Consider the following 22,900-nt stretch of genomic DNA (forward strand, 5'->3'; position numbering starts at 1 on the left):
ACTGTATGTTTTCATGGAAATTCATCTTTTAGGGAATGTGTTGTGGAAACTGACAGAATTTATTAGGCATTGTAGGTTGGTAGACATGCACTGTAGCACATAGAAGTGAATGACTTCACTTCTATAATCTTTTTCTTAGCTTTTCTTTTTTGACTTTATATTACAAATAATTAATATTAGTTCTCCTATATTGAGCCTAGATGCTGGACCGGAGATTGGCAAGTGCACACTTCATCCTGGCCGTGATTGTCATGCTATGGAGCTCAGGAAAGGCGTTCTCTGTGGATTTAGCAACAGAGGTAATGGAAATCAGCATAGGAAGTCACATGCAAGGACAAAGGCTAGGTCAATAGCACTCTATCCCAGCAAGCATGAGGCCCTGAATTCAGATCCCCAGCACCCACAGGCAAACTGGCTGAAGCAACAGGCTCCCATAGTTCTGTTCTGGGAGTGTGAAATCACAATTCCTGAGGTTTAAGCTAGCCAGGCTAGCCTGATCAGTGAGCTCTGCTCCAGAGTCAACTAAAGCGTATATCTTAAAAAATAAGGTAAAGAAGAAATACTTAATGCCAGCTATGGCCTACACACACACACACACACACACACACACACACACACACACACACACACACACACAAACACACACACACACACACACACAAACACACACAGGCATACATGGCCATATTTGTATTTTAACAGACATAAGCAGTTTTTACATCAGCCAGAAGATGCAACTGACAAAGAAATGTGTTCAGAACACAAAATCAAGAAGACAAACATTTTTCTATTACCTTACTCTCATTGCCAATGATATTCAAGGTTGAAAACTTTAAATATATAAATGATGATAACCATTGGGTTCAGAGAATTCACACCATGTGACTTATCTAGATATTTTTGAAAGTTTGAAATAGTAACATTTGTATTCCTGAAACAATAAAAAACGTGAAAAATTAACTTATCACCACAAACACGTTTTAATTTTGTCATTACATCAACATGAGATTTTATTATGTCAAATGCGAAGTTGACTGAATACAGAATTATACAGTTTTAGCCAAACATTTTATTTCATTAGGAAACAAAACTCTAGGTTTTTATGTTGTGCTGGGTAGAAGAGTAGAAACACTTTTCAGATGTCTTAGCTCCCATTTGTCAGACCACGGCCTTTTGTTCTTTCGAGGAAAAGCTTTTTGTGTGCTTGGTTGGTTTGAGCCTTGGCTTCTGGCAGTAGCAGAAGCACCAGGAACTGGTGACTGACACTAGTGTTCCAATGTTCCTGCAGCACACAGCTACTAGGGTGTGTTCCTTAAGGCTGCAAGTGTTATATGTTATAGCCCCAATGCAGCCCAGAGATGTTCAGACTCCACAGCCCTTGGCAGCAACTAGAGATACAATTCCCGGTCCTTATTGTCTGAGAGCTTTAGTCTTTAAAGCTTGCCAGATGTCTCTGGCATCGATTCCAGTGACTGCAGCTTTACTTCCTGACTGTTTAGAATTCTCTGTCCTCCAGCCTCGGTTTCCCCCCATCTTTCTCACCTTCTCTTTACTTCTGCCATTTATTTTGTGTCTGCCTTGGATGCTCTCTGGCTGGAGAACTTTCCAACTGTCTACGTTTGCTGTGACTGTAGCCACAGCTGCCACTGAAGAGAAAGTAGCTGACATTGCTTTGTGCCTCTGCTGCGACTATCTCCGCTACCACTCTGCTGCCAGCTCCTGTCTTTTCTCTTCCTGAAACTGTCGACTGCTTCTGAAGCACTACCTTGCCCATATGACAGCAAAATCAGGCAGGAAATGCCAGTCGAGAGAAAAACCTTTGCACTGGGCCTAATGTAGCCATGGGTAGAGGAAGATCCACCACAGGATGTCTATCAGCTAGCTTACCAAATGGGATCAATGAGCTGAACTACCTGCTTGTACAGCCAGAAATACAAACCATGTACAGAAAATCTTCATGCAATTGGAGGCGTGTTTACACCAATCGTGGCATTACTAGTTTTAAACCAACCACAACAGTCCTACAGCTAGGCCACTTCTCTGGCCCAAATAGAAATAACTGCAGGGAAATCTCAGTCCAGGTGATTGGTACCTCATCTTCAGTAGCCAGTGTCATGCCTCAGCAGCAAACAGTTCCCATGGTCACACAACTTCCTCCAATCACTTCTGTAGTATCAGTGGTTAAGTACTAGCATAAAGGTAGTTTGGCTGACCTTTTGAAGTTTATCAGTTGTCATGAAGGATATCTACAATAAGAAATTATTAAAAATTAATAGCAATTTTAAGGATTAGCAGCACAATAATTTTGCTCACTACCTGGATTAGCACCCCCACAGAAATAGGACTCCCAAATCTGTCTCACTTTGGTCAATAATAAAAGATAACCATCTTTGAAGTTATTTCTCCCACTTTTGGGGCTTCTGTATTGGGATTTAGTGTCATTCCTCTCCTAATCTCTGTGTTGTGATCCATCTTGTGATACATGGAATCATGTGACTAAAGGGAAGAAGGGGATTATGGAAGAAATCCTCCTGGATACTCATCTCAGGCACCTCAAACAGATTTGTATTCCTTGATTAGAGAGGAGCCTGGGGTTCAACAAGCGTAGTTTCTAAAATTCTATTACTGGGCCTCAGAAAGGAAAAGGGACTTTATAAATTAATAATAAATTGTGCCTATAACAGGATTATTACTATATTACAGCTCTACACATCGTTTATACTTTTTAATAAATTACATAGACTGAGAAATTAATTTCCTTGGGCAAAGAAATAGGATTTTGCTTATTTTTGCGTCCCTTTAACCTAATGGAAAATGTGGAAGACAATATAGTGGTAGAGGTTTACACAAATAACGAATGAATCAAGGAAGTAAATTAGCATGACTCTTAGATTTTTGCTTTCAGAAAAACTTCAGATTTTTTTTGTTATGAGAAAAATAAATATTGGGATAGACATTGAATAAAATAAAAGCTTAGGCCATGCCCTCAAGTTACTTACACTTAATAAGAAAAATAAATTTGTAATAACCAATATTATTTAAAGTAAAAATGTGACGAGCACAATAATGAAAGAGATAGAGGGAAAGTTGTCATCGTGGATAGGGAAGGAAGCTGCTGTTTCTGGGGCTAAATCTAAAAGGCTAATCGGTAAATAACATCAACTTTTAGAAGGAAGCTTCGGGAGTTGTTTTGCTATTTTCTCTTGGGTATAGTCCATCTCTGTATGTCCCAGTACCCCAAAGTCTAATTTTCTTGCTAAAATCCCGAGGCATCACTGGGCGTGTCATCTAGTGGTATGGAATGCCTAATGCCAGTTATCACTGTCTAAATGAATTTACCTTTCTCTGCCCTGTAGGCCTCTGAGTTTGGAGCAGCAGGCTTGCAGTCGCCACCTACAGGCAGGGAAGAGAAATCAGCCACCGACCTTGCAGCTAAGCTCCTGCTTCTTGATGAACTGGTGTCCTTGGAGAACGATGTATTCGAGACCAAGAAGAAGAGAAGCTTCCCTGGCTTTGGGTCTCCCCTCGACAGACTCTCTGCTGGGTCGGTAGAGCACAAAGGGAAACAGAGGTAGGTGAACGAGGAAAATTAGCCCAAAGTCTAGTTCTTTCTTTCCAGGTTATGTAACCGTTCCATACTTGAAACATGAGGGAAAAGTGGAGTGTGCTGGCCAACTTGTGGGTTAATTGATGATTTGAGAGGTAGATGCTGTGGTAGTGGGTTAGAATATCTTACTGTGCTCCCTAAGGAAGATCTTGAATAGAATATAGACTTTAAAAATATTTTTTTAAGATATTGTTGCTTATGGCAGGTAAGGTGCAATGTGTATGTGATGGGGTACTACAGTTGCTTGAGAGTGATATCTAAAAGACACAGCCAGAGCAGTGTTTCCATGTTATTTTTAATACAAGGCTTCATAAAGTGTGAATTAATTCATCTCTTACAGTGAGAAGCAGCAAAGAATGCTCAAAATTTGTTTCAGAACATGTGTGCTTAAATCAAACTTTTTCTCTTTTCTGAACATGTGTCTCATACAAAATCCTCCATAATGCTCACTTTATTTCTATCTAAAATAGCTATAAGCATTTACCTATATAAAAGCAGATTACATAATCAAATTGAAGTATTTTGTAAACTCCTAACAGTTACAATGCTATTTGAATATATTCCTTGATGTCCTCCCTTAATTAATGATTAAAGAATCATTGAATTTATCTTAATTCTGTTAAACCATCATTATACGCACAATTCATTTTCTATCCTCAGTATATGTTCCTCTTGCTTTGTATTTCCCTTTACAGTTGCAAAAGAGTTCCCTGTACCACACTGCTAAAATGTTATTAAAATCAATCATATCCACTCATGTAAGTGGAGATAGTATGTCTATTAATATCTGATTTCTTCAGGAGAGTAGGATATGGCATATGGCAGAGAGAGCTCCTGGCATATGAGACCCTGTGCCATTCTCTGAAACTAAAAATAAAGTGATAGACTATCAGCCTTCTCAGGTGGGCTGATAAAAAATCCTGCTTTGTTTGTAAGGATACAGTTAGAAATGAGACAATTTAGAAGTGTCAACAAATGGACCAAATACAAATTATACAATAAAAATATAAGTTAAGGACTAGAAGGATTGCTGGGTCATTAAGAATACTTGCTGCTCTTATACATTACCTGGGTTTGATTCCCAGCACCCACATGGTAATGCTTTTTCTATCTTATCTGATGCCTCTACTGCCCTCTGCAGGCACCAGGCATGAATGTGACACACAAACACATATGCAGGCAAATCACTCTTATACAAAAAAAGATATTAATTAATTAAAATGGAAAATATTAAATAGAAATCATATAGGAGTAAACATGGGAAATATTAAGAAGTAGAATATTAAAGGTTGAACCACTAAATTACACTATATATCTAAATATTTATTTAACATATAATTTTAAATATTATAACTAGTTCATGAGATGAAATAAATTAAATTACATATTTCATTTAATAATACAGCTACCACATAAAGAATATTTAGAAAAAAGAATATTTGTACCAATAACAGCAAGAAATAATTTTACCCCACACCTCTAGGAAAACAGGTGACAAAAATATAAACCTAAAAGTGAGACAAGCATCAGGAAAAATAATAAAAGAAAACAAACCTAAAACTCCCTTCAGAAATTACATTATGAGTGGTAATATTGATATTTCTATCATAACAGTATCAATCATATATTACAGGACAAAGCAAATGAACATTTATTTAATAATCCAGTTGTGACGTCCCTGATGCTAACAAGAACTGAGGTTCACAGAAGGAAAAGAAATGAGATAAATTTGTTAGGTGAATCTGTCAAATAAAATGTAACTCCCAGATATCATGACTTCAAATAGTTTATGAAATATTTGTATCAGTCCGAACTACAAAAACTTTTGATTCAGTTTGTGTATATTGAAAATGCCTCAAAAACAAAAAGAAACCAGCAATCTTTAGCAAGCAGCCTGAGAGCCCAGATTGCCATTACTCAGTGTCATTTCTCACTTACAGGAACATGTGAGAGTCCTCAGAGACAGAGAAATATTAAATTGCTGTCAACATCTTGATTTACCTGGTACAGGATAGCTCCCTTGTGCCAAAGACTGGGTGAGGGATTTGGGCATACACTTGGAGACATCCCTGCTGAGTAATAATCTGAGCTGCAATTGAAACATAAGCTACACAGTATTAAACGTTAAGTCAATGAATGGAGAATGACATTTAGACTGTGGGCTCCCTTCAAAGAATTACATTTTTCAGCTCACAATATGAAAACTTCAAGTGAAGACAGCACTAAGCCTACCTTTCGTAAATGAACTCTATCAACAATAGATATGAGATTTTTTTGCTTATGCTCTAATATCTGAAACAATTAAAAAATGATAAATGGATAGATAAGGAAGAAAGCTTCCTTTATGGAATCATTGTGGCTAATAAATGAAAATGGAATAGTAGTCCATCTATAATCTAAAATTTTCATGCTCTTGTGGATTCAGAAAATGTCAACAACTGCTACTGTCACTACAGAAGAAAAGCTCATCCTGTGTCCCCTAGTGAAAGAACCTATTAGTTCCTGTAAGATAGCATTACTGAAAAACAAAAAGAAAGAGAAGCAAAAACCCATCTTGTTTTTAGCTAAATACCAATTTTCAGCAAACATGAAGTCAGAAGTCCTTTGGAGACACTATAGGGAAGCAAGCAAGGATAAAACCCAGACTGTGGAGGGCTCTAAAACAGTTAGTTTAAGTTTTCAATGAACAGATTACAAATATTTGCAGAGGAAAAAAAAAGATGGACAAAGTAAAGATACTCACAAAATAGACTTGAGAGACTCATGGAATTTTTCAATGCCTATGGGGGTTCCTGATTTAACAATGACTTTGATTAAAGTTGAAATCTATAAGAAGCAATATGTGTGAGAGCAGGGACTACTTAATAATTCCATGTTGTTATTAGGAAAATGATGACATGATACAAAACAATATATCTCAAATATTTAAATATGAAATTATATGTGCCACTTGAATTATGATTGGTTGTTTCTTTATAAATCTATAAGTTTAAATAAATTTAAAATAAATCTATCAGTTTAAAATGCATTTAATACACCTAACCTATTGAACTCAGTGACATAATACCTGTAAAATATAACTTGTTAATCTGTCTAACTGATATATGTCCAAAAAATCACATAGATTGCCATCTCAGGGAAAGACCAAAAATCTAATACAATCGCGAAAGACCAAAAATCGAATACAATCTCTATGAAATGTTCATGGCTTTCTTGCCATCATAAAACCGAAAATTACAATATAAAATAATGACGGTAAAAGGCCATCCATATTTATTTGAAATTTTCTTTAAAATAATACAGTTGTAGGGACAAACAGGATGAAGGAAGATAGGGGGTCCTATTTTATCTCGGCAAGTGTCTGAAATAATATACAACAAGTTTTTTTAATTGAACAATGAAACATATATAGCCATGGCATATGATGATCTGAAAAAATGACTGGATAAGTCTAAAACATACGGAGAGTAGAAGGAGAAATAGTAACATACAATCCAATGTACCAAGAATTTTATGGGTGCAAAAATAATATTTGAAGATATGATTTCTGGAAGCTCATCAAAAATAGTAAAAAAAAAAAAAAAGAAGAAGAAAAGAAAAGAAAAAGGAAGAAAGAAAAAAGTAAAAGACAGAAAAAAAGAAAAGGAATAAAAAAGAAAAAAGAGACGAAAAAGAAGATATGAATACTCAAGTAGAACATAAAATTTTTTTAATTTATTTTATATAACCAAGTCCATTTAAATGAAAAGAAACATTTATAGACAATATTTGGGAATTTGGGCATTGTTCTTTCCAAACTAGTTCCTGCTGATAAGGGGTGCTGTCATGGGGGATTCTAAGAAGATGCAGAAATCCTGGCTGTAGTCTGTAAGGCTGCTTTGTCCAGCTGTTTTGAACGTAGGATCACCTGGTACTCTGTTTCAGGCAGTCTGGCTTCATAAAACCACATTAGTCTGGAAGGAATCCACAGCTTTTCATTTTCTGTGGAAACAAAAATAGAAATCCTTTTCCCCAGTAACTTGTCCTTCAACTTAGATTTTGGAGTCAAAGCATTTTTTTTATTTAATTTATTATTTTACATGTCGATCCCAGTTCCTCCTCCATCCCTCCATCCCTCCTTCCCTCCATTTTACCCTCTCTGCCCTCCCACATGCACTCTAACCACCCTCCCCTCCCATCCCCCCATCCCAATTCCATATGTAGGGGAATGCCAACCAGTTGGGGTCATGTAGATCTGTCAGGTCATTTGAAGAAGGGACCAGGGCTTCTCTCCTGTCTCTAGGTTAAGGGAGTTATCCCTCCATGGGGGGTGTGTTAGTAAGGTCTTTTTGTGCACCAGGGATATATCCTGGCTCCACTGTCTGAGGTCCCTTAGGCTGCTCAGTCCTTCTGGCTGAGACCCACATTCAGTGGGTCCTGAGTCAGTCCCATGGTGGCTTCCCAGCTATCAGTCTGGTGCCCCTTTAGCTCCTCCTTGTTCAGGTAAGCTGCCTCTATGTGTTTCTGCAGCCTGGTCTTGTCCTCTCCATCTGCATCTGGGTTCTAGTTCGACTCAGTGTATAAAAACATAAAATTTTGACAGAAATAGCCAGTAATTTTTAGACAGGTTAAGTGAATTAAGAACATGATAATGCATGTTTGTAATCTTTGTAATCCTGTCATTTGTGAGGCTAAAGGCTGTTGTCAATTCATGAATAAAATCCACAGAAACAAAAAGAAATGAGGAAAAAGCATTGTTCTTACTCCCTTAGGAAAACAACAGTATAAGAGGTGATTCAAAGCTTTTGGGGAAGTTCTTGATAGGCAAAATAACCTAGTGCAGGCTTCACATGCTAATAAGAAGAGAGAGGGTACAAAAACCACAGGAATAATAGGCTGGTGATCCTTTGCTCTAGGTCTAAAATCCATATATGAGTGAGTACATACTATGTTCCTCTTTTCGTGACTGGGTTACCTCATTCAGGATGGTTTCTTCAAGTGCCATCCAATTGCCTGTGAATTTCAAGATTCCATTACTTTTTTCTGCAGAGTAGTATTCCATTGTGTAGATGTGCCACATCTTCATTAACCATTCTTCAACTGAGAGGCATCTAGGTTGCTTCCAGGTTCTTGCTATTACAAATAGTGCTGCTATGAACATAGTTGAACAGATGTCTTTGTTGCATGGATGTGGATCATTTGGGTATATGCCTAAGAGGGGGATTGCCGGGTCCTGTGGTAAACTAATTCCCATTTTCCTGAGGAACCGCCATACTGATCTCCAAAATGGCTGTATGAGTTTGCACTCCCACCAGCAGTGGAGGAGTGTTCCCCTTTCTCCACATCCTCTCCAGCATGAGTCACCATTGGTGCTTCTAATTTTAGCCATTCTAGCAGGAGTAAGATGGTATCTCAAAGTTGTTTTGATTTGCATTTCCCTGATAGCTAAGGATGTGGAGCACTTTCTTAAGTGTCTTTCAGCCTTTTTGATTTCCTCCATTGAGAATTCTTTCTTCAGTTCTGTACCCCCTTTTTTAATAGGGTTATTTGGTGTTTTGTTGACTAGTTTCTTGAGTTCTTTGTATATTTTGGGGATCAGCCCTTTGTCGGATATAGGATTGGTGAAAATCTTTTCCAAGTCTGTGGGCTGCCATTTGGTCTTGTCCACTGTGTCCTTTGCCTTAAAGAAGCTTCTAAGTTTGAAGAGGTCCCATTAATTAATTGTTGCTCTCAGTGTCTGTGCCCCTCGAGTTATGTTCCTCTGTCTTCTAGCAACAAAGAAATAGGTGACCCTTCAGGAATAGGAAATATAAAGAGGCTATTTTACCAGAAGGCTTTATGCAGACTCTGAATATAGACAAGTGATAGTGGATGCACAACAGCCCAAGGTCCCAGTCTAAGGACATAGAGAAAGAGGTTTCTGCAAATCAGAGCAAAGCTAGGAAATTAGGGGCCAGTGAGTTTCATCCAGCAACATAACTCACTAAAGATGTTCACAAAGGAGTTTGGGGAGGACAAGTAAAAATATTTCCACAATCTCTCCTGTTCTTCCTCCCTTCTCTCTATCCAAGGCTACCTATTTCTTGACTCAACAGTAAGAAATATAGAAACATTTATGTAATCCAAAGAGTACAGTCTCCTAGGGTTGAAAGCTAAAATAGAAAAGATTAACAGACAAGTCTAGACATAAGATGAAAGATCCATAATTCAATTACATATCTGGGTCAGCAAAAAATTTTTTCTATAACATTAATTCCTCTAAACTCAAGACAGAAGAACCCTATAGGAAAGAAAACTTATACATTTTCAAGGCAACCTCCATCCCTCAAATGATATCAAAGGTAACTATGATGCCACTGGTCACATATTCATGATAAGCATGTTTCTTTTCATGTTAGTCTTTTTAAGAAATCACTGATTAAAATGTCCATTTATGTTTGATCACCCAACCTTCACTTTTATAAAAAAAAAAACTTTCCCTTACACAGCTTCAGCCCATTCAAATGGGAGAATTGAACTGGGAAAGGCAGTGATCTGTTACTTTAATTCTGTCCCCTTCATCATTTCCTCTGCACCAGGTTGGATTTTTCTCTCTTCCAATTAGCAGTAAAGAATTAATAACAGACACTATCAAAATCTGGCCTTTTAACACTTGAGGCTTCTTAAATCCTTATAACGGGGAATGTTTCTGCTGGCCATCACATAGCATCTACTGGAATTGTTATAGTCTTGCCCCAATCAGTGCTTTCCCTCTGGAAAGTCAGGTGTACTTTTCACCTTCATCCTGTCTTCCTGGCTTGACCATTTGGCAACACAACCAGCATCCTGCCTAGTTAGTTTCCCCATCCCAGCTGGCAGGAATATTTCCCTTTCATACTTAACATAAACCAACCACATGCTCCATATCGTTGATTTTGATTACTGAGTAAAGCTATTTCATGCACAATCCCCTCCTCATTGCGTTAGGCTGGATCTCACAGCTCTTTGCTTCTAGTTTTGGAAAACACTGATCCATCTGGTCTATCATCAGGTTACCTTGATGATTTTTTTCAAAGGCCATCTCCTTTTGGAAAAGTACTGCTGTTATTCTGTAACTTGCTCACAAGAAATTTCCCCTGACCCATTCAGGGGAACCCTTTTGGGTTTTAAGATTGGAAATAATCAGTTGTAGCAGCATTCTTCTAAATATTGTATAACCCTATGACTTCACTTGAGAACACAAAAAGAAATATTTGCTACCTAATCTTTTTTTCAGGTTTTCCTTAGTTTTGAGAGGTTGATCAAAACCAAATACTAAAATAAAGAAAATCATTCTATGATGTTGGTTCATGACAATCAAAGGAGGTGATATTAGGATACACACTTTTTTGAATGATTTTTTTCCGACATTAAATTATATTCCTGACATTACCTACTTATAAATTATACATCATCATTTAACTTCAAGTCTAATACCTTCCATTTAAAACTATTTCCTACACTATTTCCTACACGGAAATGAAAACTCTATGAATAATGTGCTTATAGAAGGCCAAAAATAATGAAGTTAACTCTGAATATATATATATATATATATATATATATATATATAAAATTCTCAGCATTCCATAACAATGAATAAGGGTCTCTCATAATGAATAAGGGTCTCTCACCCTGCATTGGTTGGAGGTCCAAGCTAAAGTGGAGAATAATGGTGTCAGATTCAATTTACTGATGTGATTATCCTTTTCTCAGTGTCAGTTCCAAAGACCAAGATGAGTAACTTTTGATTCATTATAAACCAGTGTGTGAAACCTGGACCAGCTAAGTCATCTCATAGTCCATGCTTGTATTGTCAAGCTTCTATATGGTAATGTCTGGAGGAGAAGGTTCAAAATGGGCTCTATTTCAGATATTAAGACATGGAAAAGTATCCCAAGGGCAGTGCCCCTTTTCCAGGCCTCTATCCTCCTTGTTAAAAGGCCTGGCGCTAAACTGGGAAATGCCCTTGAGCGTAATGGTCTTCAGCATCCCTTGCCAGAGCTTACTCTTTTCTGCCAGTCTCTTCACACCTCAGTTCAGCACCACTTGCTTGTCAACCTTACCGAACTTATATATGAAGGTCAAAAACTTTCTCTCAAAAGGATAATGCAGAGTCTGTAGAAAGTTTGTAATGAATTTTATTCACCCTCGCAAAAATAAATAAATAAATAAATGTCTGTGCAGCATTTTAATGTAAATCTCTTTGCTAGACAGGAGTTTTAAAAGTTCTTTAGCTTCTCAAGAAGGTCATAAGGCAAGCCAGTGAGGATCACTATGTCTTCTCAAGGGACCCCACAGAGTTGTGACTGGGTTACTTGGGTTACTTACATCTCACTATTGGACTCGGTGCTTGTCTGTCTTAATGCTTCTTTGTTCACACAGCTCGTTCCTTGGAGAAAATACTTTAGAAGATAATGTTACAAGGTCAGCATCATCATCACAAATTTAACAGAATCTGCATAAGCTTAATTACCATCGTTGAAACAAAATGCTAAATCAGATATAACCTTTCTCACTGAAGCAATGCTTCCCGTTATGACCTAAACTCACCAGTGTCAGCACAACTTAAGGAAGCACTTCCATCAGAAAATGACTGACACTTGCCACACCCCTTATTCCTTCCTTCCCAGGGAACTAATAGCCTCTAGGGGCTTACTCATTTTGGTAGAAGGGACTGAACTTCCTTCTTCTCTTTATAGGGAAACAATATCCTTTCATGCAAGTCTATCTAATACAGGAAGGTCTTTGTCATGTAGATAGCTGTCATGTTTTTCTTTGCTTTTTGTTTGTTTGTTTGTCTGTTTGTCTGCTTTTCAAGAAACAGCCAGCTTTGTTTTCCTTTTTATGCACAAAAAAAAAAAATGTGCGAACAAAAGCTTGGACTACTCAATTTTGAATATTTTTTGCCTAGCAGTTCATTACATAATTCTGTGAGACTCATAAGACTAGAAGGTACACCCAATTTGGGGGTTCTCTGAAAAACCTAGGGAACATGAAATAGCATATATAGCATATAGTCAGTCCTGGAATTTGGCAATTTTGATTACTGAATTGGAGAATCCAGAAGGGATGAGGGTCATATTCAAATGTAAATAACTAGCTTGGAATGAGTGGTATGACATACAAGAGAGCATACTAAAAAGACCCCAGAAAAGATCTAAGAAATGTTAAAGAGAATGGCCACAACTCACATTTAAATTTGAAAATAGATTTTCAAGTTCCAATCTGCCAATGTTAGGTTAAAGAATACATTTAGTTTTAGTGATGGAGTTGTTTTAAGTAGTCTGTATGTAAAACCTTTTTTTTCTTCAAAACCATGCTTAGGAATAACAGAAAAATAAGATGTAAATAATCAATTCATGTACTTGGCCAGGTCTCTTCACAAGAGCTGCAGTCATCTGAGGGGCCCTTGAGGCTAAAGCATCTACTTCCAAACTGACCCACTCATGGCTAGAATGACTCTGTTTCTCTCAGGCTATTGGCAGGAGGTTTCAGGTCTTTGCCATGTGGACTTTTTATGAGGCTCTTAGGGAAATGGCAGCTAGATGCCCCTCTTAGTCCAGCTACGAAAGGGAGAAAGTACTGCATTTTACAGGAATTTGTACTGTGCCTTTCCCACACTCGCTATGGAAGTTGGCTCTTTCCAGTGTAGTAGACTACACAGTGAGGGAATTATTGGGACCCAATTTACAGACTGAATGCTTCAGTCTTGTTAAGTTTTTTGGTTTTTTTTTTTTTTGGTTTTGTTTTGTTTTGTTTACTAAAATATAGTTCCTGGTTTGCTAATCTTACTGACCTATTGAAAAGAACTTCCTCTATGAGCAGTTACTGTGTCCTCCCTGTGGGTAGTTTTCCAGGTTTGTGAGCCAATGACCCTTCCTAAAGGAGCCCAGAATTTTATTGTGTCCTTAAAATGCAGCAACAAGCCTAGATTGTTGCTCAGTGGAACATTATTCAGACCCTCAATCCAAATTTCTTTCCTTGAGTCTCCCAACCACACACAAGGTAAGCAAAAAGTTACATATTCAACAGTTGGCACACAGGAACCAACATGAAATTCATGAATGGTTAAGTCTGAAAATGAGCCTTAAAACTCATGATAAAACCCAAAAGAAATATTTCCCTATCTTAAAAATATATATAGTCCTTATCCCATTTAATAAGATAAAATTGTCTAACTACCAAAACCTTATAGGGAATGAACAAAAAAAAAAAAAAAAAAAAAAAAAAAAAAAAAAAAGAACAACATGACAGCCACATTAGTGACCACAGATACAAAGTTACTGCAAAATATAGCTAAACATGTCCAATCAGGTGTGTAAAACAATACCCCATTATCTCATTAGTTTGCTCTATAAAAGTTATTTGATTCAGAAAATTAACTAATGGAATCAATAGTAAGGAAATAAACCATATCATCACAACAAATGCAAGAAAATCACCTCACAAAATCAAATTCCATTCATGATTAAAATCATCAATAAATGAACATTAGAAGGGGACTTTTTAACCAAGTAAAAGACAGTTATTTAAAAAAAACTCCTACAGTATATACTCTTATGTGATATCACTTAAAACAAATGAAATTCCACAAATTATGCATGGTTTTTATGGAGACAATTATAACACTTTGCCTGAAGACATCAAAGTAGCCTAAGTGATAGATAAATCATCTGGGATAGCATGACACATTCATAATGATCTTTGTTTCCCACAGATTGACTTACAACATAGAGTCAATTCAATTCTAGACAAAGCTCCAATCAGATTTTCAAGAAACTCAATAAGCTTAATCTGCAATTATGAGACAGAAAGATAAAACACTGTTATTCATTGAAATAACATAAAAGATTTTCTAATAACAAAATCAAGAAAGTTGATGGCAGAAAGTACTTAAGACTGACAACGTGTCACATTCAGTGCACACTAAGCAAGCCCACCTATCATCAATATTTGAAAGGAGAAAAAAAATCAATAAGAAAAAAATAAACGTTTAATTAAGCAGATACTTCCAAAGAAATCTAGGTGGACAAGAGTAGATGAAAAGCAGGAGGCTACATTAGCAATGTAAGAGTTGGTTACATCCAGTATATGATAGAAACTAAGAAATCAGACTTTTAAGGCTATAAAGTCATGTCCCAGGTCCTGTAATACTCTTGAAATAAAAATAATTGTGGCACATGACTCTTAGGTTTGTAAATAGGTATGAATATGATAAACAGTTTGGTACTAAATAATAAAATTAAATAGTCATATCTGGCAACTCTATTATTTGATAATATCCTGTTCAGAAATCCCTAAATAAAGTTGAAAGATATGTATAAAGCAATTTTCAACTGAGTTTTGGTGGTAAACAACATCAAAAAATTCAGCTCCTTGAGCTTTCCTGGGTAACAGTAAGGATAGACAAACGCTATACACCCATTCAATGGAATACTCTAGAGAAGAAAGGAAAGGCAGCTGTAGCTACACACATCAATATGAATGCATTTCAAAATGCATAGCTTTACTGAAATAGAGAATTCATATATGATGCCTTTTATTTTTAAAGATTTAGTGGGGCATGATTGAAAGAAAATAATTTCTCCTTAGAAATGGACATGGGCTTGCAAGATGACTCGAAGAGTAAAAGGTGCTTGCCTGATACTTTGGGTTTATTCCCTGAGGCCCACATTGTGAAGAGAACTGACTTCTTGCCCTCTTACCCGCCACACACACACACACACACACACACACACACGAGTGAGAGAGACAGACAGACAGACAGACAAAGAGACATTGAATGTAAGACATATAAAATCAAAGATGATTTGATACATGGATACATTGTGAAATAATTGCCTCTGTGAAGCTAGTTGACATAGCCATCACCTCACACAACACCTGATTTTATGATAAGAACACAATCTTTACTCTTTTAACAAACGTCTAGTGTATCATATGTTCTAAAGGCATAACTCATAATACAGTTATTAAGAGTAACAGTGTTATTCACACTAGTAACACTATCAATCATAGCTAGTATTAGGTTATACATTAAGTCTGCAGTACATAATTGCTTTAAGCAAAATTCTAAAACTACCTGCAGTAAGTATCAGACCTTTAAACAATATACACAAGATAAGGAGAGGCAAAGACATGATTGGACTAAGCTTGAGTCCACGGAAGACTTCTGGAACCAGGACACTGCTTTGCAGAGGACAGTGGGATGCCTACTATGCAGATAAAATTACATATCATTTGCTAGTACTGCAAGTACAAATGTTCTTTTTTATTTTCTTTAAACTAGATAGAGATAATTGTTTCACTCATTGGCATATATGGGGTAATACTTAATAAAATGCTTAAATACAATTTTTCTACTGCCTTTTAACAATGCTAATCCAGCTTCAGAAAGGATTGATACAGATATCAAAGAAAATCCTATTTGACATAAAGTCTATATTTTATTGTAAATATAAAAGTCATCTTGAAAATAAACAATCCAAATGTTCTTCTTGTAATAGTTCGATAGATACTCCATCTCTATAAACAATTCCTAAGGTACTTTTCCATGAAAATGGAGGATTCCTTCACCTGCATATAATACAAGCCATGTCATTACATCATTTTGTCACAAGAGGGACTAGACAGTCAGAATTTAGCTGTCCTGTGTGGTATTAGAGTATCCAACTTTCCTTCTATGCACACTGGGTACTCCTGTCAATGTATCTGTTATAAAGTTAGATACATAGTTGATATCAAGAAAAAAATGTTAAGAAAACTCCCAGCTTGCCATTTGTCTCTGAACTGGTATAAAACATAGATAAACTCCTTTGCTTCATGAGCCATTTAGATTTTCATGGACTTTTTAAATTGGTTTTGTTTTTTAAATGTGCTAAATTTTTCCTGTGTTGAGCCTATTTATACATATGCAAGCTCATGAGAAATTATTTCTAGATATCTGTAAATTTTTGCAGCAGATCATGCCACCTTTTATAAAATGAATCAAAGTAACTAAGATGCGAGAACAAAGACATGTGCTAGCTGTCCACTTTGAAGTAGCTCAAATCATCTGGGAATAATCCAACTGAACTAGCAGGATCATAAGCTGAAGAAACGTGTAAATGACTCTGAGTGCCACCTCAGCTGCCATTTTCAACACGAATGGGGCACTGAGAGATAAAACAAAATTATAACCAAATAATACCTAACAAGTAAGTGTGTTAAGTGAATAAGCAATTCCAATAGGGACACCAGGTGTCATCTGAATTTTATCAGAGATTAAAGAATTCCTCAGAATAGCAGAATCGCAGAGGATCACAGAAACATTAAGTAAAATAACTCATTAAAGGCCAAGTTCTATTTCCTGGTTCCTAACACATTTTAGATCAAACCTGGGGACAGTTAGAGGAGAGAGTGATTATGGGGTTTGGATGGAAGGAAGTTAATTATTCTGCTTTTTCCACAAGCACAACCTCTACTCATTTGCTTTAGCAGGAAAACATCAACTACTGCAAAGCAAGAAAAATGTCATTTACATTTCTTTTAACTTGGTTTTGGGAAACCATTATGAGAACCAGTGAACATTCTGTTGTAATTTATATACTCTATAAGAATAGTGAACTTATTTAAAAAAAAAAAAAAAAGCAAATGAATGTTTTTCACATCCTTGAATGTAAAGTGGCTTTGGGAACAGTAGGCAGTGCATGTAACCCTAAGCTGCCACTTTCTTCCCCTTTTTAAGACCTTGGGGGAGTTGATTCTTTACTTTCTTTTCACCTAGTCACCCTTGAGCATTCTCCTTTGTCCTGGGATTATAATGATGGATAGTCAAGGAAGAAATCAATTTAAAGGGAGGGGCACATCAATTTAATACCTTGTCACTTAGACATAAGCCCTAATCATACAGAGAAATATTGATACCATAATAAATTATAATCAATTACTAACTCATAATTTTGTCAGTCAAGGTCCAGTATATCCTTATCATGCACACTCCATCATTTCAGGGCAATTTTCCCAGTCTCTTTCTGTTAGGGAGAGATGTGGCTGATTTCTGGCCAATGATGGTATGTAAATTCCCTTTTGTGTGTTCTTGAACACTCTTGCCTTGTCTTCCTGCTCGACACAGATGATATGAAGGTGTCATCAGGCTGTAATATTTTAGCGTTCTCTAGGGAAAACATTTTCATCTCATTTGACTTGTTGGCAGAATTCAACTCTTATGCTTGAAGGACTGAGGTCCCATTTTCCTTGCAAAAACTTCAAGGAGCCACATCATTCCTTCACTTATGGCTCCTCCATCTTCATGCTGTCATTGGTAATTTTGGTCCCTCTCAGATTGCTCTTTTTATCTGATGTCTGAGGTACTCTTCTGCAGCTATCATTAACTTTTAAGAACTATTGTGAAAGATATCAGATCCATATAAAATTACATTCTGGAAACTGAAATGTCAACACTGGTGGGAAGCCAGTCTGCTAATTACCACAAGAAAACAATGTTTAATTAAAAGTCTATTTATGTTAGTCATGGTAAAGCCAGTTAAAGTACAGTGGAGGACCTGTGTACTTTTGCACACCTTTAATCCCAGCACTCAGGAGGCTGAGACAGAGAGATCTCTGTGATATGATGCCAGCCTGATCTACAGAATGAGTTCCAGGATAGCCAGCATTCCATAGTAAGGCCCTGGCTAATAATGATGAAGATGCTGATAATAATAATAATAATAACAATAATAATAGTAGAAAATATTTTTATTCAGCACCCATTGTTTATAATTACACCAAACTCTTAAAGCATGACTATTATGTATAATTTCCCATAACTCTTGCCCATTGGTTTTAAGCTAATTTTATAAATTATGTATTTCCTATTGTTTAACAAGCTGAAAAATATATGTCCAATTGGTAATTAGGAAATCAAGACAATGAAACTGAAGGCATCTCTTAATAGGACATATTTTTTAAAAATTTGAGTTGGAGTAGGATTGTATAGTAGTATTGAGGAATAGGTTGTAAAGTAGTATTATATGCAGTAAATATATTTAAATTTTTAGAAGACAATTCCTTATAAAATAGCATATTATCAATGCTCATGACTAAACCAAGAGCCTAGAAAGAAATATAACATGGATAGGAGGACAATATAACATAGCCCCGTTGTTCTTAAGAATCACTTGCGGGTATGCATTGCATCCTGCTCTGTAATCTGTGCTGTGTGCACAGCACCAGCATAGCACCTGGCATGTAGAAAGCACTCAGGAAATATTAACTACCTTCAAATTAACTATGTTAAGTAAATTGCTCAGCCTTTGAGTATTTTATGTACAAGGTATAGTTGTAAAAAAGTTCTCAATGACCTCATAGCTTTTTAATAAATTGCTTTTTTTAAATATTATTATTAATGAAAAACTAGGACTCGGTAAAATGGGAAACTTTTTCCTGTTCTATTTATCTTCAGCCATCATCACTTCTGAGAGTAGTCAAGGCTTTTGAAAACAAATACTACTTCTGATTGTGAACCCCAGGACACACAAAAGAAGTTCCTTACACATATAAGGACAAAGGAGATTGTAGAATAGAAAAGTCCATTGGATGATAGTAGAAAAAAATCATTGAGGATTTCATTCATTTTTAGTATTTATGATGAAATGAGACTGACAGCACAACTTAAAGGAAAAAAAGAATGAAAGCCATTGAAGACATCCTGAAGCAAATATTTGTTTTTAGGTCTGAGTTGTTGAACATCCGGTTATCTTATAAGGTATTAAGAACCAGTGAAAAGGCTACTATAAACACCATCATGGAGCCATCATCTAGTACCTGTTGGAAACAGAAGCTAACACCCACAACTAAACACCCAGCCAAACTAGAATTCAGATGCAGAGATTCTAGTTCAGAATCCAGAGGACAAGACCACGCTGCAGAAACACATAGAGACAGCTGACCTGAACAAGGAGGAGCTAACGGGCCCCCAGACTGATAGCTGGGAATCCAGCTTTGGACTGACTCAGACCCCCTGAAGATGGGTCTCAGCTGGAAGGCCAGAGCAGTCAAAGGGACCTCAGACAATGGAACCAGGATGTATTCATGGTGCACAAAAGGACATTGCAGGCACATTCCCCATGGAGGGATACTCCCTTAACCTAGAGACAGGAGAGAAGTCCTAGTCCCCACTTCAAATGACTTGACAGATTTAGATGACCCCTCCTGGATGGCATCACCCTACATGTGGAGCAGGGTGGGGGGGGAGGGTGGGGTGAGAAGGCGAGGGTAGTCCGGGTGCATGTGAGGGGGGAGAGAAGAAAGAGGGAGGGAAGGAGAGAGAAGGGGAGAGGGAGAGGTAACTGGGATCGATATGTAACATAAAATAAACATAATAAAATAAAAATAAAAAAGAACCACTTCACAAAAGTGGTGATAGCTTGAATAAAGGTGTCCCATGGGCTCAAATGTTTGATTGAGTGTTTGTTTGCCAGTTGTGGTACTGTCTGAGTCAGCTTAGGAAGTGTAGCTTTGCTGAAGGATGTATGTAACTGAGGATGTAATTGAGGTTCAAAATCTTGCACCATTCCTAGCACATTCTCACTGCCTGCTGTTTCTGCTGACATGACTACCCAAGGCCACTACTTCCCCACTGTGAAGGTACTGAACTCTTATCCTTGTGGAGTCATAAGCCAAAATAGTCCCTTCCTTCTCTAAGTTGCCTTGGCCATGGTGTTTTATCACAGCAACAGAAAATTTATCAAGCAGGAAATTATATTATAATTCATTTCTTCAACCAATACTTTACATAGAAAATATATAAGCAGACACAGATGTTCACATACAAGCATTTGAACTAGATGTCTAAGTGAAGGCATTAGAAGCAGGCTTCTGCTACAACAGTTTTAGCATCTATACATTTTTCTGTCTTCAACCATCATTCTTCTTCATAGGATTCATCTAGAAGCATAAGAGCAACAAGAGAACAAGGGTTTATCAACTAGATTATTAGCAGTTTAATGTGCTGATAATACCTGGGTTTTCATGGGGACTAACAGAGTAGAAAAGGCTTCTTTAAACTTTAATTTTCTTGACAAATGAGCAGAGATGAGAACTGATAAATGGTACCAATTTTTGTTCCCACTTCTGAAGAGAGCCCTAGGTTTGCATTAAATCAAAAATAAAAGCAACAGTTGATAACTTGGACATTGGTTTAAAAATATTCTCCATGGTTTGTTACAGGAAGGTAGTAGATCATTCAAAAAAGCGGTTTGGCATCCCCATGGATCGGATTGGTAGAAATCGACTTTCTGGTTCCAGAGGTTGATGGATTCTCATCGTGAGTACAATTCCAACAAGCAGTCTATGGGAAGTTGCTAGAAAGCATTTCACACTAAATGATTGGGGCCATGCTTACTTGTAAATGTCCTTTTGATATATGCATCTATGTATGTATGTATGTATTGTATATATGTGTGTATATATATGTATATATATACATACAATGTGAAAATATTTTTCAGTCAATTAACATATTGATGCTAAATAATTTAGGGGACTTTTGGAAAGGAAACAAACATTCTACCAAGAGTTTCCAAATTTTTGAGATAGCAACATAACATTTTTATTTATTTTTAAAGTTTATACTCAATGTACAATCAGGTTTTAAAACTTAATACATGCACAAAGTCTTTTTAATAGTTCAAGGAAGTTTACAGTTTATATTATGCTACATTCTTAGATGCTCTGAGGCATATGCAGCTCAAAAGTTGTTGGCTGGACATGATTGAGGAACATCAAATTTTGGTGGTGCACACCTTTAATCCCAGCACTTGGGAGGCAGAGGCAGGCAAATCTCTGTGAGTTTTCTGCCAGCCTGGTCTACAGAGCTAGTTCCAGGACAGACTCCAAAATAATACAGAGAAGCCCTGTCTCAAAAAAAAAAAAAAAAAAAAAAAAAAAAAAAAGAAAGCAAAAGAAAAGAAAAAAGAAAAACCAAATTTTATCTTAAAGAAAAGTCATTCTTCATGAATATGCAATCATTATTTTCACATAAGCCCGTGCAATTGTCTAATGTTAATATTCAAGGAAGGATTAAGATTATAACTAACATATGTCCTAGCTAACTTTAATTGTTAACTTCACAAAGCAAAGAACACACAGAGAGGAAAGCCTGACTGAGAAATTGCCTAGATCAGATGAGGGCGTGTTGGCCAAGCCTCATGTAAAGAATACCATCCCTAGGGTCTTGGACTGTGTAAGAAAATCAGCTAAGAGTGAGCATGGGAGCAAACTAGACAGCTGGCCAGTCAAGAGCTCTTCTTTTCCAGGTTGCTGCCTTGTGTTCCTGCCTTGTGTTCCCACCTTGCCTTCCCTCAGTAATGGACTGTGACGTTAAAGCTTAAGCAAAGTTTCCTCCCCAAATAGCTTTTGGTCACAAAGCAATAGAAAGAAAACTAGAGGAACACAATAAATCACTTTTTTATTTCATTAAGATGTATTATATAACAAACAATAAATATTTGTGAGTTTGAAATCTAGGCAATATGTTTTCTTCCAGTAAAGCTCATTAAAGGCCCATTCTTACTTCCAAATAATTCTAACAACCTGCAACTACTCCAACCATCTCAGAACAGAGCTATAAGAACTCTGTTTACTATTTCTTTCAAGACATTGGCGTAATCCTTTAAAATTTAAGTTTTTCTTTCCTTCATATACTCTAAAGTCATAATGATGGTTGATATTTTATGATAATGACTTGATTAAAAGAGTGTTGGCTCTCAAGAGTTTTTTATATTGAGGCTCTGGAGTCACTGAGCCCCCATAAAAGCAGGAGTGTGCACCGACTGCTGAAAGGAACATTACTTTTTGAACAGCACTACCCTCAAAACTCGCATGGAGCTGTTTCCCTCATTCTAGAAATAGCCTAAATGTGATCATTCCTTGGGTGTGTGCTAACAACTGTTGCACTTATATTTGACCAGGAATTAACTAATAGCTATTAAAAGCCAAGTACTTCCTGGAACCAAAGGCACATCTTCCAATTTCCTGACACATTAACATGAACCTAAGATTGAATGATTCTCATTCATATCTGCATAGCCTTTTGCCACTCTTCATTATCACATGCTTTCATATTTCTGAATTTCCCAAAGTGCACATGAGGTCCAATATAGGAAACTAATTTTCATATGAACATTCATAAAATATTTATTTCCTCATGTGAAAGTTTGTGATTTGATTGGATAACAAAACCTACAAAATGATTTTCATTCAAATTTCTGTTATTTCTAATACATTTTTGCTATCACAATATTCCTTTGAATT

The 22,900-nt window shown here is 36.6% G+C and overlaps 1 protein-coding gene across 1 annotated transcript; it reads left to right on the top strand.

Moving 5' to 3' along the window:
* The first annotated feature begins 200 nt into the window (after positions 1–200).
* On the top strand, positions 201–20,912 carry Ostn (osteocrin). The gene is made up of 3 exons (XM_051191254.1): positions 201–299; positions 3,357–3,571; positions 20,816–20,912. Exons 1-3 carry the CDS (start codon positions 201–203, stop codon positions 20,898–20,900), a joined length of 399 nt encoding a protein of 132 aa, XP_051047211.1. The 3' UTR covers positions 20,901–20,912.
* The last annotated feature ends 1,988 nt before the right edge of the window (positions 20,913–22,900 follow it).

This window comes from Phodopus roborovskii, unplaced genomic scaffold (genome assembly GCF_943737965.1).
Source record: "Phodopus roborovskii unplaced genomic scaffold, PHOROB, whole genome shotgun sequence".
Taxonomy (NCBI): Eukaryota; Metazoa; Chordata; class Mammalia; order Rodentia; family Cricetidae; genus Phodopus; species Phodopus roborovskii.

Bases quoted from the DNA above. Each gene is read 5' to 3' on its own strand.
- Ostn (XM_051191254.1), top strand. From the start codon at position 201: ATGCTGGACCGGAGATTGGCAAGTGCACACTTCATCCTGGCCGTGATT. The intron at 300-3,356 runs GTAATGGAAATC...TCTGCCCTGTAG, and splicing joins CTGTGGATTTAGCAACAGAG to GCCTCTGAGTTTGGAGCAGC. The intron at 3,572-20,815 runs GTAGGTGAACGA...GGTTTGTTACAG, and splicing joins GAGCACAAAGGGAAACAGAG to GAAGGTAGTAGATCATTCAA.